This window comes from Pocillopora damicornis, chromosome 3 (assembly GCF_964200805.1).
Source record: "Pocillopora damicornis chromosome 3, jaPocDami1.2, whole genome shotgun sequence".
NCBI classification, from domain to species: Eukaryota; Metazoa; Cnidaria; class Anthozoa; order Scleractinia; family Pocilloporidae; genus Pocillopora; species Pocillopora damicornis.
The window spans coordinates 32,074,055-32,090,059 of record NC_142672.1 but is presented as its reverse complement, the minus strand read 5'-3'; the positions used below and the strand labels follow the sequence as shown (position 1 = coordinate 32,090,059).

Sequence of the window (16,005 nt, the reverse complement as noted above, 5' to 3'; positions counted from 1 at the left end):
AATCAGAAAGATCTCCATTTTCCAAGTTCATTTTTCAAGTTCAAAAGTATTCACCATGTTCATGTTGTTTGAACATCTGGGTTGGAGTTGGGTTTAATGTTAAAAGAAAAACAGTGACTGAGTGTCCATGCAAGGTCAATGCATAACATTACTGAAATTTCTGGGTAACCTGTCGTTTCATACCCAGCTTGGTTGATTTGTACCCACTCAGTTCAGTTGTTTGCACTCATGCTAATGAAGTGTTTCCATGTTTGGTATTCTTAACCTTTTCCACCCTAACATCAGTATGCATATTCTCCATACTGTTCCCTGTATATATCTATACATTACCTTAGATGCTGATGAGGAGAATTTGTTTCATAATTCACAGCTTCTCTAGTTGGTGACCATTTCTTTTATTCTCATTACCTACATGTTTGGTTTGGGTGTGATATTGTAGGGAGAAATTAGATGCTGGTCACTCTTAAGGGTTGAAGTGTTAAAGTAAAGTCAGTTTAATATTTTAAATAGCAACATCAACTGTGTTGAATAACTTTTGAAATTTTTCTATTTTTGATATACAACCAGTGAAATTAAGGCCTAGGGCTGAAAAAGCAGGGTCCATGAGTCATAAGAAAGACACAAACAGTATTTCCACCAGATACATACAGGCAGTATATATTTAATTTCCATCCTAAATGAACTTACATTACAAACTAATGTTCATAATATCAAAACCTCAATTTTTAAAAATTGTATTTAGACAGTATTGTGAATGAATGTATATGTATATTGGGACAAGTTGACAAGCAGTTCAAGTACAAACCCTCTCAAACTTGATACAATTTGACTACTTTGGATATGAGACAACTGAGTATGAAACCACTGAATACCAATTTCTTTAGAACTGTAGCTAATGCCAAGACTGCAAAGAGATACAGTTGAAATCAGTACACACAAATAAGAACTTAAATGAAGGAACACCTAATTGAAAGTAAAACCTTTACCAAAAGTTTGACTTTGTTCATGCCTACCTACATGTAACTATTTTTATGAAACACAATGCCTATATGTGCATGACAAAAAACCACTGTCACTGTTCCATGAGGAAACGAACTTAAGTTTTCCCTGCCAGTGCCTTCTTTAGTTCAGATGGTTTAAACACACCATGTTCAGTGACAATGCCCCCTGTTATCAATTCTGCTGGAGTCACATCAAAAGCTGGATTCCAGCAAGCAATGCCAGGAGCAGCAATGTGAACACCTGCTACAGTAGTAAGTTCTTCTGCAGGTCTCTCCTCAATCACAATGTCACTGCCATGTTCTAAGGACAGGTCTATGCTAGTGGAGGGCACAGCAACATAGAATGGGATTCCATGATGTTTAGCTGAAAAAGAAAAGAAAGTTTATTGTTAACATTGACTGGCAGTATTTTATATAAAAACTTTAATATCTGTGGGACAAAGACACTGCCTATTTGTACACAAGACTACAGAGATACCAGTTCAAGTGCAAGCTTCTTAATGGGTCATTGAACACTGGGTTTTTTAGGTTAGTCAGTTTACCCTCAAAAATTCCCTCTCCAAAAAACTGTTTGGGAAAGGTAATGAATTGCTTTCTTTGTTTAAATAGAAATCAAAACTCTGTCCTTATAAACCATGCAGAGGAAATACCAAATTCAGCAGCACACAGAATTAAGTGCAATTTGGTGTTAATAAGTACAAGTAAATTTTTGAAAGATTTACGAGTGTTTATTTAACCCAAATTGCTTGAGAAATCATGTTGTTACTTGTTAATAATTTACATGGAAAAAGCATTGCAGAAAGTCAAGACAGATGAAATTTTGAAAGTGCTTGCATTTGTAATTTGCACTTGTGTTATAACTTTGCACTTGTTTTCAGACAATCAGAAGCACATAATTTTTTTCATGTATACTATTAATCAGTATGGGCCTAATGAGCTAATGAGTCTGAATATAAAAAAAAAAAAAAGTAAGAGACAATGCCTGGCATATCACTTCTTTACCAGCTATAGCAATCTGATATGTCCCTATCTTATTGGCTGTATCTCCATTGGAAACCACTCTGTCAGCACCAACAACAACTGCATGTACTCCTTTTGTCTTCATGAGTAGTGACACCATTGAATCTGCAACTAAAGTTGAAGGAATATTCTCATAGACCAACTCATATGCTGTAAGCCTTGATCCTTGGTTATAAGGTCTGGTCTCAGTGCAGAACACATGGTCAATATGGTCTTGTTCAGACAAATGTCTTATCACTCCTAATGCTGTCCCAAATCCTGACGTTGCTAGGGAACCAGTGTTGCAGTGTGTGAGCACCTTTAACTTGTCAGCCCCCACCAGTTGTAACATATGCTCTGCACCAAGCCTTCCAAGAGCCTTGTTATCACTTAAATCTTTGTCTAGCATTCCTTCTATTTCTTTGATAAGTTCTATCTTGATACTTTCAGTGTTACTGAGTTTTGATGACAAGTCTTTGACAAATAATGTCAAATGCTTTGCAGCTTCCATAATATTTACAGCTGTTGGTCGAGCTGTGGTAAGATACTGAAGCTTCTCTGCAACAAAGTTTTCCACTTCTTCCTTGGAACTAAATGACATTGGTAAAATCTCTACTGCAAGACTCAAGGCACCAACCAAAGCAACTGCAGGAGCTCCACGAACCTGGAACAATAAAATATGCATGTATCTCTGAAAGGTTTGAGTATTCACTAAATCAAATGCTCATTTACTGAATGCATAGATTGAAATAAATGACTCTATAACATACATCACATACACTAGAAAAATTTGCCATAGCACATTGTAACTTGTTCATAAATATGACTGTTAGTCATATTACAATATCAGTGCTCTAATGCATGATCATTTTTCAACAACAAAAATAACCAACTAAATTTCATCAGGATTTAAAGTTGTACTTACTACAAAAAAATTGACTGTCACCAACCATGTAACAGGTGCAAATCTAACTGTAAGCAAACCAAATTTGAGCCAACTGTTTCGTGACTTTTGCAGTGTAGGCTACACTGCAAGTTAACCTACAACTTAAGTGAGTACATAGCATTGCTGAATATTCTCCAATTCCTTTCTAAGATCTAGTTTTCTCAGGGAGTTCTTATGAACATCAATCACATCATCCATCACAGTAGGAACCAAAACATTAAAAACTACACATGTTGGTTTCATTATGCAATGTTTCAAGAAAATTAACCAGAAATGGTTGCATGTGTTTCACCATCTTAAATATTTGTATTTCTTTCAGCTAGTGTACCATTTTCTTAAAATTCTTCTTCCTGAAAATTGGCACAACACATGTCTATACAACAGTTAACACAAGTTCTATGTTGTTTCTTTCTGGTATTGTAGTGCAGGCACAACAATGCAAAGAGAAAGAGAAAGGGAAAAGTGGAGTCAAAGACACTTATGAGTCCACTGCATAAGTTTCAATCCAAATCACTAGAGCTTTGTGTTCAACATAATTCTGTTTAACACAATAAATCTGTAATAAACTGTTCTTCATCTGTGCTTAGTTTCCTGTAGTCTTGATCCAAATCCACTTGTAAGTAAATGTGTACAGACTCTCAGTAACATAGAATTTGATTTTCTCTTTGAAATGTATGGTTCACAAACAGTTTTCCTTCATCTCACTTCACCCTGTAATCCTTTCCCCTGAACTGAATGAACAAGTATACCCAATTTACTTACAGTATATATTTCTGGAAATGATCCATTGGAGATTGTCTTCTTTTTATCTTTATCAGCCAAACCTGTCTCGAATTTTTGTTGCTCTTCAGTATGAAGTCGAATTCCTAAAAATATTTGTTCCTTTTTCTTTCCCTCATCGTTTCCTAACCATCCACCTCTCTTGGTTAGGAAGGAAGCTAATTCAGCAATTTTTTTAATAGATGTTTGTTTTGATCCACTGTTTACAAGAGAGTGGGAAATATTCCCATAAATTAAAGGATGCAAACTATCTTGATTTGTGCCGGGTGAAATTGTCTCCTCAAGATTAACATGGAACTGAGCAAGTTTGCTCGTTATCCTACTCTTTGCACATAAATCACAAACTATTTGGGCACTTTCGGCACAATTTTTCCAAGAAGCCATGATTAAATTCGATGGTAACTTTCTTTTTCGAATTGAATTAACATTAAAATAAATAAGAAGTATTCCACCTTCACTCTTCGTAAAAACCTTTCGAGCCGCCGAAATGAAAACGTACTTGTATCAACGTTCCAAAACGTTCCCTGAGTCAGCAACCCTGGATATCCACGTGGACAATTGAGGTCCTTATTACGATTTCACAAAATAGCGCTAGCTTCTAAACGAGATTAGTACATATAAAAGCTATCCTTGCCTATATCACGGCCTTTGAAAAACATTCGTATAATTTTGCTCCAAAAAAGCCACCTATCCCAACATAAAGGTTTTAAATTAAAGGAAATTGAATGGGTTCTCATTATTTAAAAATTAGCTCACTTCGCTAACATTATTTGTGAGCTGGTTTGCCTAACTAACCTTCATTGCTTTTATCGCTTGCCAGCCATCTTCTACGCCTCTAATCTCCTCATATACTGACTTGTGAGGAAGGAGAAGTTGGTTTAGAATCTCAAGATGTCCACGTTTGTATTTTATCGCTAATAGAGACATTTTTGCTTCCGATGCAAAGCTTTAAACTATAAACCTCGTTTTGACAACCATAATATTTAACTTCCCCCTCCCCAGAGTAGAAAATGAGCTCTCCCGAGTCCTTCCGCCGAGTAAAGGAATGTTTTTTAGCTTCACTGGAATTCTTTCGATTTCATATTAAATGATCCTAAAACGGGTGGTCTAACCTGGGTAAATACGTTACGCTTAACTTCAAATTGGAATATATTTTCTTAAAAATAAATTCACTGAGATAGCCTTCTATTTTCCACATTACAGTGTGAATGCTTAACCAAGAGAATAAACAATACATAATCACTTTGCCTTACTCAAGTATATCATATTTGCATCTATGAAGGTTTATTGCTATTGAAGGGATATAGGCCCAACGTAACGCAAGGGACAAAAAAGAACCAAATCACGTATGATAGAAAAAATTAATAAGCGGCATGATTACGAAGGTAGCTGCAAATTAATGTTAACACTGAGTGCCAACATCCTCGCTGGCTGGAAGACAATACGGAAATCTTAAAGGCCGTTATGTTCATAATTGCGTTCATAATTGCGTAGAGTGACAAGCATCATGGAGACCAAAACTAATAAGAACTCGAACGTTCTCCTTTATGGCTTTTCATTCCATTTGATTCTTACCTTAAAGCTCACTCGGTTTTACTCGCTATTCGTTGCACCGGCGTCAAACAGCTGCTGAGTAAAACATCCTTCCTACAAGTCCTCGAAATCAGCTTGCTGATAACATTATTGTTGATGTCGACATCTACGGGTGCGCTTGGAAGTGGATCGAAAACTAAGGAACAAGTCGTCAAGAGAGATTTTTCTTATGTGCCAAGCGTAGAAGTGTCTGCTCCAACTCGAATGGGCAACTGCGAAATGTAAGTTGTTTTTGTAACGTGTAGGTGTTCACATAAGGAACATGGTTCTCACACAAATACCCGGACGTGTTCTTTATTCCTTTTTTTTTCACCATCATAGGTGTTTGCTTCAAATGAATTATCCTTAGTCGGTTTTACATCTTCCATTTGCGTGCACATAACAATACAGTGGACGTCTTCCCAAGTTAAAGTCAAATACAATTGATCAGTTCAGCTTTAACTTGCCTAATTGAATAAATATGTAACATCTGGTGCACAATTTATTACGACATAAAGGATAACTGTTTTTCTGCTTGAGGCATGAGGTGACTTGAACACTTCTTGGAACAAAAACGAAAAGCAATAAATAAAACTCGAGTCTTAAGTGAATTTTTTTTCTTCAAGGTTAATTAATTAAGAGATGGTTTTTGGTTTTCATCTCGTTTTGTCAGAGTGCATTTAGAAATTATAACAGTAGACTATTGCAGTGAGTGCATCGTGAGTTTATGTTATCTCTGAAATATATGTTCCTTTTTGTTACCGGCTGTTTGTAGTTTCTTGCTCTTGATCTCTCTCGCCGTAATGATCTACTCGATATAACTTTTGTTCCTTGACCAAGCTGATCATCTTTTCACATGAAAATTTTATTTCATCGTAGCAACCTGAAAGTCTCTCTTTTATTGTCACACAAAATTGAAAATTTGCTACAAGCTTTGAACATTTTTTCAATGAGCTTCTTGGCTACAGCTCAAAATCAGAAATATCAAAAAGGACAACAAGAAAAAAATATCAGGTCTGAACTAAAATTGAAACATTCTTACAATAACTCCATGGTAAACTTAAAAGTAATGTCAAAGTCATTCGTGGAAGAGCGGTAAAAACTTCTGCCATTCAAAATCTCTAAAACTTTAAGGTTAAAACATTCTATGCGATTCTCTGAAAATTAAGCGATTGAAAGTAATATTATGTCCTTCTTCCTTTTCTTATAAGCGACATCTGAAAAGCAAAATGTAGGGGTTCTATCTTGATTAATCATATTTCATTGTTACTATCGAACAGAGGGCAGAAATTTAAAGAAGGATAAAGGTGAGACAAATAAATCATAACAAATTGAATATTCTAAAAATAACTACAAGGTAGACTTTACATTAGATTACAGTCATTTCGTGGAAGGGGGGAACATCTAGCACCCGCCTCCCAGTCTGATTTGCAGGCTATCACTTGTTAGTTCCATTGTTGAATAAGGTCAGAAGGCAGGAGGGAAAGATTCATTCGGAATAAAGCGACGTAAGTTATTCCATGTACTCTTAGATTGGATAGTATTCCATCACAGAGTTCCTTGATGCGTGTAGTTTACTAGCCAGCGACCCTTTAGACTCCCGGCCGGGTACAGAGAGAAAATGTAAGGGTTAATGTGGCCTCCTCGAGAACACAACATAAGGAGCAAGTCACAGCTAGACCCTGGGGTTCTCAATTAGTCGTTCTGAAGTACAGTGTTCTCAGCATTGGGCCGGAATGTTTCCCAGCGTTGACGATAATGAATTCATAATTTGAATTCTTCATTTCATCGAAATTATTGAGCGGCTTTAAATATATCAAACTTGCCACACGGGGACAGGAGAACGGCTTATCTACTCATGCTGACAACGGTGCTCACAGCTTCCTTGTAATAATGATAAGCGTGTGTGAGCTGATTTTAACTCTCTCCAAAAATGTGGATGAGATCGAGACAGACGGGAAAGGAACAAATAAGATTAATTTTAAGTAATTAGGCTCAGCTCATTCCCCGCCAAAATTAATTTTACGCGCCCGTTTCTTCCGCCCAGTGCTTGTTCTACTGATGTACACACACATTGATAAAAAAGTCACTGCTGTACTTTTCATCAGGGGTTTCAAGGCAATATTGTTTCGCTATTTCTTTCGTAAATATGTGGTGAACGGACAAAAAATAAAATAATATATTAATGTTTGGGTGCACGTTTTACTTTTGTTTCGCGGTTCACCTCCCAATTGATAATTGGCATTTTGTTAACAACGCGATACTAATGATATATTTTCAGAACGTTTCTCCTGTATTTGAAATAACTCGAGCTCGGTCTTATCTTTCAGTTTCTTGGCTGACTGGTCAAATATCATTATCCTTAACGTAATTATTACCATTATTTGACTGTAATCATTACTTTCAGCAAATGTTTGGTTCGCGTGATTGGTTGTTTTATGTTCTTTTCTCTCTCGACCTGTAAACAATTCCTGAGGGAAAGATTATTGGAACACATTATTTGCATCAGTAGTTTTGCTTATAGAGGCACGCCAACACAATTTCAAGTCATTCAGCTAGTTGCAAGCGGGCTGGAAACAATTTGACTGGCTGAAAGCTGCGAAATCCGGTCGTTCAGGTAAGGTAACGCTTTTTTGTCCAGATCCAATAAACGTCATTTTCAGGTCATTGCTGGAGGAAACTTCCCCACAGAACCATAAAGTTGTTAGCAAACCTTTTGGCCGTAATTGCTCTTTAAAAATCCTATTAATTGAATTTCAACTATATCATGGCTAGGCGCCAAAAATTTATATTTCAATCCATCAGCAATTCTAGTCAATAGCGAAGAGAATTCTTTCAAACAGCTTTTCCTTTAGGTTTTAAGGCCTAGGAAAATAACGTTTTTTCCTCTTGAGGAAAAAAAATTTTATTAAGTCGAGTAACCACCAAACGCGCTGAGCTAAAAACGATACAACATACGCTTTTCATTCCTTCAGATCCCCTAGAAGAAGTAATTTCCACTCACTTCTCCTTAGTCCACTTAAAATCAAATTGCGTTCAATTCCATGCTAACATTAAATTTATATCGATGAAATTTCTATTGCGGTTTTAATGATGTATAACTAAGAAGGTAAAGAAAGATCGCGCGCAAATTTTTACCGCAACTCAGCCGTGTAAGGTAGAATACGCCTGGGTGTCCATAAATGCTCCCAAAGCGACTGGCATTGAATCAGTTATACTAACATATTAAAAAAGTTAATGCATGAGATTTCAAAATTGAATTCGCTTACTGAACCTAGGTCACTTCAAAACACTTTTAAACATCCGAGAGCGAAAAGCACTCCAGGGAGGAGCCCAAATTTGCCGCCGTTGCAGTTCAATTATCAATTGATTGTATGATCTTTAACAAGCTAAGGTTATGAAGTCCTCAAGAACTTGATTAAAGTGACAGTTAGTAATGTACTTTAAACTCCTTGCAACAGCGGAGAAACAGGTCGAAAGAATCTTCTCCGGTGATTCTTATTCACCCACGAAGAACTTGTATGTCTAACAAAAGGCATATACGGTTATTTACAAAACTTTGTAAATTTGGCGGCTGTAATTAGACACCGACTTGACCGCGCGGTAATGACGTCACATATTCCCGCTTAAAAGACTCATCAGAATGGACAAAATTTGTCAGAGATACGACTGATTTATGGTTATCATAACCATAAATCCCTTAAGTTGTTTATTCTAGAATTAAGATCCCAAGCAATACCAAATTGTAAGCTACACCTCCAAAATTTTACACCTTAAGGTCAAATAAGGGCGGTAGTGCAATTGCTGCTCTTTTCATCAGCCTTTCGTGCAACGATGAGTCATTTTATGTAGCAGACTCTTTCTAACACTAAATTATAGATATAACGTTGAGAAATATCGTAAAACGGATATGACATTTTAAAGTGGCGAGAGTCAAACACTTTGTTTTGAAGTCGAAATATCATTGTGGTTCACTTACAGCAGACACGAGAGCGCCCAGAAAAATATTCAAACAGAAAAAACAAATGCTTAATATCAAAAATGTAACATGCTTGGACACAACGTGATGCCTCTGGATCAGACACAAAGCAATACAAAACGGACATTTCCTGCTACCCTCGACAATTTATTATAGATTGTTTACGTTTTACCCATTCTGGATTGTTCAATGTATTTTTAAAATACGTTAGGGTTGCAGTTGTTACTGTAAGGATGCAATGAGCTATCGATTTAATTAAGCTTTTTAAATCTTCGGGTGAAAACTTCGCTGGTTTGGAGTTTTAAACTTGTAGCATTACGCCAGGGTTTTCGTTTAATTTTTCTACTCTTCTTGAAAGCAATTGACTTGGTTTATCAGCAGTTATCTGTTGAACAGTTTCGACTTTAGACTCCTTGTTCTATTTGCAATAAGAATTTTTAGCGTTTTCAGCTCAATTATCTGGCTTTGAATGAACCCCAGATAGAAATAATTGCATAGTGCAAGGAATGAAGGGAAGTTTCTTGAGTATGGAAACGTTGTTGTTGATATTGAGCGCTGCTTTTTATAGTCATTGTTTTCAACCTTTTGATATACCTCTGTCTGAGCAATAGACAATTGTTGATGATACTAGGCTAAGCACACGGCAAGATTTATCGCCTCGATATCGTAAATAGTTATTATAAATAAAGAGAACATCTTTTTTTAAACGAAAGGTCCTTTTTGACTAAAAGTAATGGTAAATTGCATGCTCTAAAATCATGATTTTTCCCAGAAAGCGAAGAAACTTGTGTGACAGTTAAAAATTTGCAATCTTGACCTGACCTCTAGCCCTACTAAAATTCATGAAGAGTTCTATCATCAAAAATGGGGTTTGACACGATGAAGCCAAAAGATGTATTCAGAAAAGTTGTGATACTCAGTGAGTAATCTTTCATGCGGGATCCATAAAAATTACATCGGGAAAGCCATAAAAAGATTTAGGTTTCTCCTTCACCGTTTTACAAAGAGCTTTAAGTTTTTTATTTTTGTTTTTTTTTTTGCGCAAAATTTTTTGTGTTATATTGTTCTTGTGTTGCACAGCTGAATCATGTCCTAATGGCAATGGAAACAACAAAAACAGCCGGTATTCACACGTATATTTAGCATCTTCAACATGTCACAGACGACCTGATATTAAAAGAAATTCGGCCGGTATTTGTTTCTTGAATTTTTTTGTTCTAAATCTGAAAGAATTACATTCGAAATTTGGTCAGTAATTGGAGCATAAAATGTAGGAAAGTAACTGTCGATCCTGGTTCAATCTGCAAACTAATGAAATTGTCTATCTCTCGCTAGTGAAGAATAGTTGAGGGAGACATCTTGAAATATATGCACACAAAAATTGTTTTAAGAGATGAAAACTAAGGTGTGTAGTCTTTGGATCAGGTGGGTGGGACACGAAAACAGGCTAAGGTCAGTCTTGTTATCGAGAGTACAATCTCCACCTTATCTTGAGGTGTGTTCTGGACAGCCAAGGAAATCGGCGGAAATTTTCTCTGACTATAATATAACCGTTATACCTTTTATGGGTCCCTTTCGTTGAGATCTTAGTATCAGTTAATAAAATCATTGTGAATTGATGAACTAGAGTAAAAAATAAAGAATCTTACCATGGCCACCTAGCATGAAAGAAGGTCAGGAGAAAATGAGGGAGAAGTTTAATTTGCTAATCGTTGCTGCACAATAACTACAAAAGGCTCATATCCTGGGTAAGATTAATGATTTGGCGTCCCGGATTCTTTCACTTTAATCAGAGTGTTAGCTTTGATTTTGGATATTGCAAATGTCGGCGAGTATTCAAAGTTCACGGGGGAGTGGTAGATTGATTGGCGAGCCCACATCGCGTGTCGTATATCAAATGGCTTGGATATAATGAATCGTTATCAAAGGTGAGCAAACAAATCTCACCCTTTACCTCAGCTGAGTACAGCGAAGCAACACTCTCCACTCAAGCCGTAAGTTCCCTTTGAATGTTTTGAGTGTGTAATGCACCGTAAATAATATGAATTGATGACGGACCCAGAGTTCATTATCTGGGGTTTTATTGCCAGGCGCACTGTGTAAATATTCGTCCATGCAAAGTGTATCTACTTTCTCGTATCTTCTTTTAAAATGAATTTCATAAAGGCGTTCAGTGTTGTTTGCGCTCTTTCCAGTAAAGTAGAGTAAGCCAAAAAATTTTGGGACCACATTTTCTTGTTCGGACTTCCGATCACCCAAAGTGCGATGCGTGCGTTCTCCCATTTCGTCGTAATTTAAGGGCCGGTCTTAAATCAAAATGTTAATAGATTCTATTTGGAGTTACGTTTCTGTAACTGTTCAGGTTACGAACTTTCAGGTGTACGAAACGTTCAGGTTTCGACTTTTCATACTTCTTTTCTTCAAAAACTAGATGTTGAGTTTGATAATAAAGACACGAAATGTGGCATTTTTTACGACTATTGCAGCTGCAGCTCAAACTCACCAGAAATGACATTTCAAGAGGCCTCTTTTTCCCTTTCATCAGTAAAGAACAATTTTAAAGTCTTGAGACCAGATTAAAATTAAATATAATTTACAACAAAGAGGTTGAAATTTTCATTTCCTCTCTCCTGCTCTCTTTAAAGATGCTGGGAGAGACGAAAATAATCAGAGCACCTTTGCAAATTCCCGATTTATTTTTATTGGTGTCTATCATTCCTCGCAAAGAAAGTATGTGTTCATCCTGTTGGACTGTGACCACACTGAGATAATGCAGAAAAAACCCTAAAAATTGAATAAATCAGCATTTGCCCAATCACATGTGAACTCTAGTTTGTCCAATATTATTAGTTACAGTTTCTTTTGAAAATGGCATAAAATGGCCAAACTTAGCTTGATATACATGAAATCATGACAGAGAAAGTGTTTTAACCTGTCTTCGCAGCTTCTATTAGCTGCGATTTTAAAAAGGAAAAATTTAATATGCCAAATATTCCTTGTTAGCTATTACTAGGTGCAATTAAGCAAAACCAAATGTAAACAAGCAATTTCAGAGCAGAAAGCCCATGATAGTACATACACTCCGGCTCTGTGTTTGCTTACTTTGGAAAACGTGATCGAATGAACAAAATGTACAAGTAAAGTATAAAAAGCTGCTCTTAGTGTGTTCAATGTGCTAAGCAGAAAAGAAGTTCCTTTGTTTAACTTATCACGCACAGAGCAGGTCAGATCATACATTCTCAATGGGCTGTTGATTGAGTACCTGCCTTATGTCAAAATAACTTTTATACTTAATGCAGTTTTCATTCTTCATTTTGCAGTTACTTTCAACCACACGACATGGCTAACATTAGAGTTTTGGCGATTTTTCTGCTGATCGCTTTAAGCACGGCCGAGAGAATGGTGAGTTTTATCAAATTTAACTCTGTATAACTTAGCTAACACTACGAATTATTCTACTGCATGATCATTTTAAACTTTCATAAATGCACAGTATTTTCCCTTCGATTTGAGACTGAAGTTTTTCTGGGTAAAACTTCCCCTTTTTCAAGAAAGACAAGGTTAGAGGACATTCACATATTGTGAAATTTCTGAGTGTAACAATCTCTCTTTCAATTCCTCTTACAACGACTTTGATTCTTTCGAACAGATCACACCTCATTACGCCTACAGAGCCAGAGAGAGCATAAAATACAGATAACAACAATAAGAGCAGTATGGTGAAATTTAGGGAATGAACATCAGCTACACGATACTTCTAGGAAACTCTTTGACATAATTTTGATATTTTTTCTTTTCAGAGTGAAAGAATGATCAGTTTTAAAATGCTTTAAAAAAATCTCTGACTGAGAAATGAAAGTAGATTAAAAAACTACATTATAGAAACCATAAACGCGCATTTTCATTTCGCACAACAAAAGTGTACACAAATTGAAAAAACAAATTAAAAGTAAGTAAATGACTCAATAAGCTGAGCAATAAAAGTAACAAGGAAATTGAAAATAGTAACATTATTTAATTGAAAGTATGAAGCGCAATTTCGATCTTCGTAGCCTGTACAAATCATTTTGTTGCCCCACATTTCTAATTCATGTTTTTTTTATTCAATTTTGTCAGGCCCCCAAAGTAGGCTTTGCAAAATGGAAAGCGCTGAGGGAATTAAAGAGAAACACAGGTAATACAAAACATACTCAGCCCTCCTGTTTGGTTGGGCATATCATGTATCTGCAGCAGAAATCGTTAAATGCGTTCATTTTGGTTGCTGCTGTAAAGGAGCAGTAGACGGAAAAGTTGTCAGTCGTTTATAAACACGTGAGATTGGAGAGAGACGATAAGTTTACGAGTAAAAAGACACGTTTGAGACTTCAAAAATGGGCGGGGAGAAGAGATAAGTAGGAAAGAATAGAGGAAGAAATTCCTAAATAAAAATTGACAGTAGGGAAATACGTGTATCGTAATACGTGAAAGGTATCCTTGTATAGCTAAGGTTATGCCAATACAATATCTATCTTATAGTTTTTACTGCACTCACCAGTTAGCATATACCTGTTATATGGTGTCACTTACATTGATAAAGTAGAGATTATGTTAAACATACGTGAGAAATGTATATAGCTGATGACTTTCAGTTTCTAGACATTTCCAACTTGCCCTTCCTCATTGGAAAGTCGAGCTTGTAGAATCAATCACTATAAAAAACGAAAAAAAATGAATAATTTTCAAGTTGATATTTAGAGCTACACTGGCTTTTGGACATGCACTCTGTGAATGATCCGATAAAAAAAAACAAACAATCAAAAAAACTCACACCTCGCTATGGACCACTTATTATTTTGCGCCTGGAAGGAGGGAAGGGGGAGCGGAGGGTCTGAGGGGGATCACATGGTTTTACAGGGGGGAGGGAGGATCAGCTTTCCTTAACAAAGCCTAAAGTGGAGACTATAGAAAATTGAATGCCTGTGAGGGGGTCATTGGAATACAACAGAGCTTAAGAGGGGGAATCCTCCCCACACCACCCCTCCTAGGCGTCCCCCCAACCCTCCTCCTAGGCGATAACTAATGTTCCTAATCAAGTAGTTATTTGCAAATCTAAACGAGCTGGAGCCTGGTTACAAAGATTAAGAAAGAAAAAATGTTTGGAATCAACAGTTCTCAATGCACCACCCTTATGCAACAAAGCTATTGACATTGGAATCACGATGGAGAGAAGGACAGAAGATGAGTGGGGATTGGAAAAGAAGTTTGCAGAGGCACTCATCAATAAGTTCCCTGTCAATCACGATATGACCCACATTGGTGTCATTGGGTTCGATCAGCGCACTCAGTTACTTTTCGATTTCAACAAACTGTTGTTAAGTGCCACATACAAGGAAGACATGTTAAAACTGATCGAGTCCTGGGGCCCTGGTAATTCGAATGATACGACTCGTGACAAAGTCATAGATCGAGCGCTGGAACTTGCGGGTGAAAAATTGTTTACTGAAGCTGGTGGAGCCAGAGGATACGATCAGGTTTGGCTATAAATTTGGGTTGCTTTTGGAAAATCTTTCATTGAGCTCTGTCATAAGGAAGTTTTTATAATCGGCGCCGGGGTCAGTCTAAATCCTCAAGTTCGTATTCAGAGCACTTCACCATTTCAGTGTTAGAAAGCAGCCTGGGAATGAAGCTGGTATGGATTTCATCCATCCTCATTTATCACTGATCTTGTTTGGTTTACTCTTATACAAAGTGATCAGGGACCAGTCGCTGTTTATTTATCGTCGGGGGGGGGGGGAGAGGGTGGGAGGATTTCGGAGGGATCACATGGTACTCAGGGGGAATGGAAGGGGAATCAGTCGTCGCCAAATGATTATAGAGAGAGGCTATAGAAAATTGATTGCAAATTACCTGCTAATGAGAAGGGCTCATAAAATATTACAGAGACTTATGAGAATCAGATAACCTTTATCGTTACACAACCATAACCCCCCCCCCCCCCACCCCTCCTCCGTCAGGCGATAAGTATCGAATAGTCTCTTAATTCATCCATTTATTCGTCATTCACTAGTTCGTTCATTCATTTACTCATTTATTTATTTAAATACATAGCAGGGCTCATTTCATTTTTATTTTTGCTTCCCAGGTTCTTGTGCTTTTGACAGACGGCAAGCAAGTGAGTCAAAGTGTTCCATCTCCTGATACTCCCGCAGCGCCAGTCGCCCGTAGACTTGAACTGCAAGGAGTACAAATTATTGTGGTTGGTATCGGCTTTCCAGATCCTATAGAGCTTTTGGAAATTGCTGGTGCTGGTGTGGATAATATGGAAAAGTACAACAACATATTTTACCTGAGGGATGAAAGCATTCTTCAGTCCGAGGTAGAGAAAGTGGCAAAACGCATATGTGAGATGACCGCATCAGACATACATTCAGTTTAAACCATTTACTGTTAACAGTCTTGTAGCAGTGACATGTTTTTTGATTTAGTCGCTGAAGAATCAAAACTAATTTTGTAGCTAGTCAGCGATACGTAGAACTGAAGATTTCTTTTAGTTTTGAAAAGTTTGCTTTGATGTTCTCTTTATTTTTAATCAAATAGCTCTGATATTCTCATCGCGTAAAGGTCGTATCAATCACATTTATGTTGTAAGAAAAAAAGTTCACTGCAGACAGTTAAACAGACGCCCTATCTTGTATTAACAGTTTAACTTCATAAAATTGGAAAATAAATTGTTTTGTTGCCTGAATAAA

General features: G+C 36.9%; 2 protein-coding genes across 4 annotated transcripts; one reads left to right on the top strand and one right to left on the bottom strand.

Annotated features, from left to right (window-relative positions):
- Positions 1 to 630: 630 nt before the first annotated feature.
- Positions 631 to 4,726, bottom strand: LOC113666057 (methylthioribose-1-phosphate isomerase). Its single transcript, XM_027181811.2, has 3 exons — positions 4,522 to 4,726; positions 2,004 to 2,664; positions 631 to 1,365 (listed from the first exon to the last, which is right to left on the bottom strand). Exons 1-3 carry the CDS (start codon positions 4,651 to 4,653, stop codon positions 1,097 to 1,099), a joined length of 1,062 nt encoding a protein of 353 aa, XP_027037612.2. The 5' UTR covers positions 4,654 to 4,726; the 3' UTR covers positions 631 to 1,096.
- A 2,979-nt stretch (positions 4,727 to 7,705) lies between these two features.
- Positions 7,706 to 16,005, top strand: LOC113666073 (von Willebrand factor A domain-containing protein 2). Of its 3 annotated transcripts, none has more exons than XM_027181833.2 (5): positions 7,706 to 7,915; positions 12,598 to 12,679; positions 13,394 to 13,451; positions 14,426 to 14,787; positions 15,399 to 16,005. In XM_027181833.2, exons 2-5 carry the CDS (start codon positions 12,617 to 12,619, stop codon positions 15,690 to 15,692), a joined length of 777 nt encoding a protein of 258 aa, XP_027037634.2. In that variant the 5' UTR covers positions 7,706 to 7,915; positions 12,598 to 12,616; the 3' UTR covers positions 15,693 to 16,005. The 3 variants fall into 3 exon arrangements, with proteins under 3 accessions (XP_027037634.2, XP_027037633.2, XP_089058420.1); XM_027181832.2 differs by lacking the exon at positions 7,706 to 7,915 and adding an exon at positions 11,163 to 11,271; XM_089202294.1 differs by lacking the exon at positions 7,706 to 7,915 and adding an exon at positions 12,463 to 12,500.

Excerpts from the sequence above, each read along its gene's own strand:
- LOC113666057 (XM_027181811.2), bottom strand. The coding sequence starts at position 4,653 with ATGTCTCTATTAGCGATAAAATACAAACGTGGACATCTTGAGATTCTA. Across the intron at positions 2,665-4,521 it reads AAGCGATAAAAGCAATGAAG|GTTCGTGGAGCTCCTGCAGT; the intron begins GTTAGTTAGGCA and ends TTATTGTTCCAG. Across the intron at positions 1,366-2,003 it reads ATATCAGATTGCTATAGCTG|CTAAACATCATGGAATCCCA; the intron begins GTAAAGAAGTGA and ends TTTCTTTTTCAG.
- LOC113666073 (XM_027181833.2), top strand. The coding sequence starts at position 12,617 with ATGGCTAACATTAGAGTTTTGGCGATTTTTCTGCTGATCGCTTTAAGC. Across the intron at positions 13,452-14,425 it reads GGAATTAAAGAGAAACACAG|TTCTCAATGCACCACCCTTA; the intron begins GTAATACAAAAC and ends TGGAATCAACAG. Across the intron at positions 14,788-15,398 it reads GAGCCAGAGGATACGATCAG|GTTCTTGTGCTTTTGACAGA; the intron begins GTTTGGCTATAA and ends TTTGCTTCCCAG.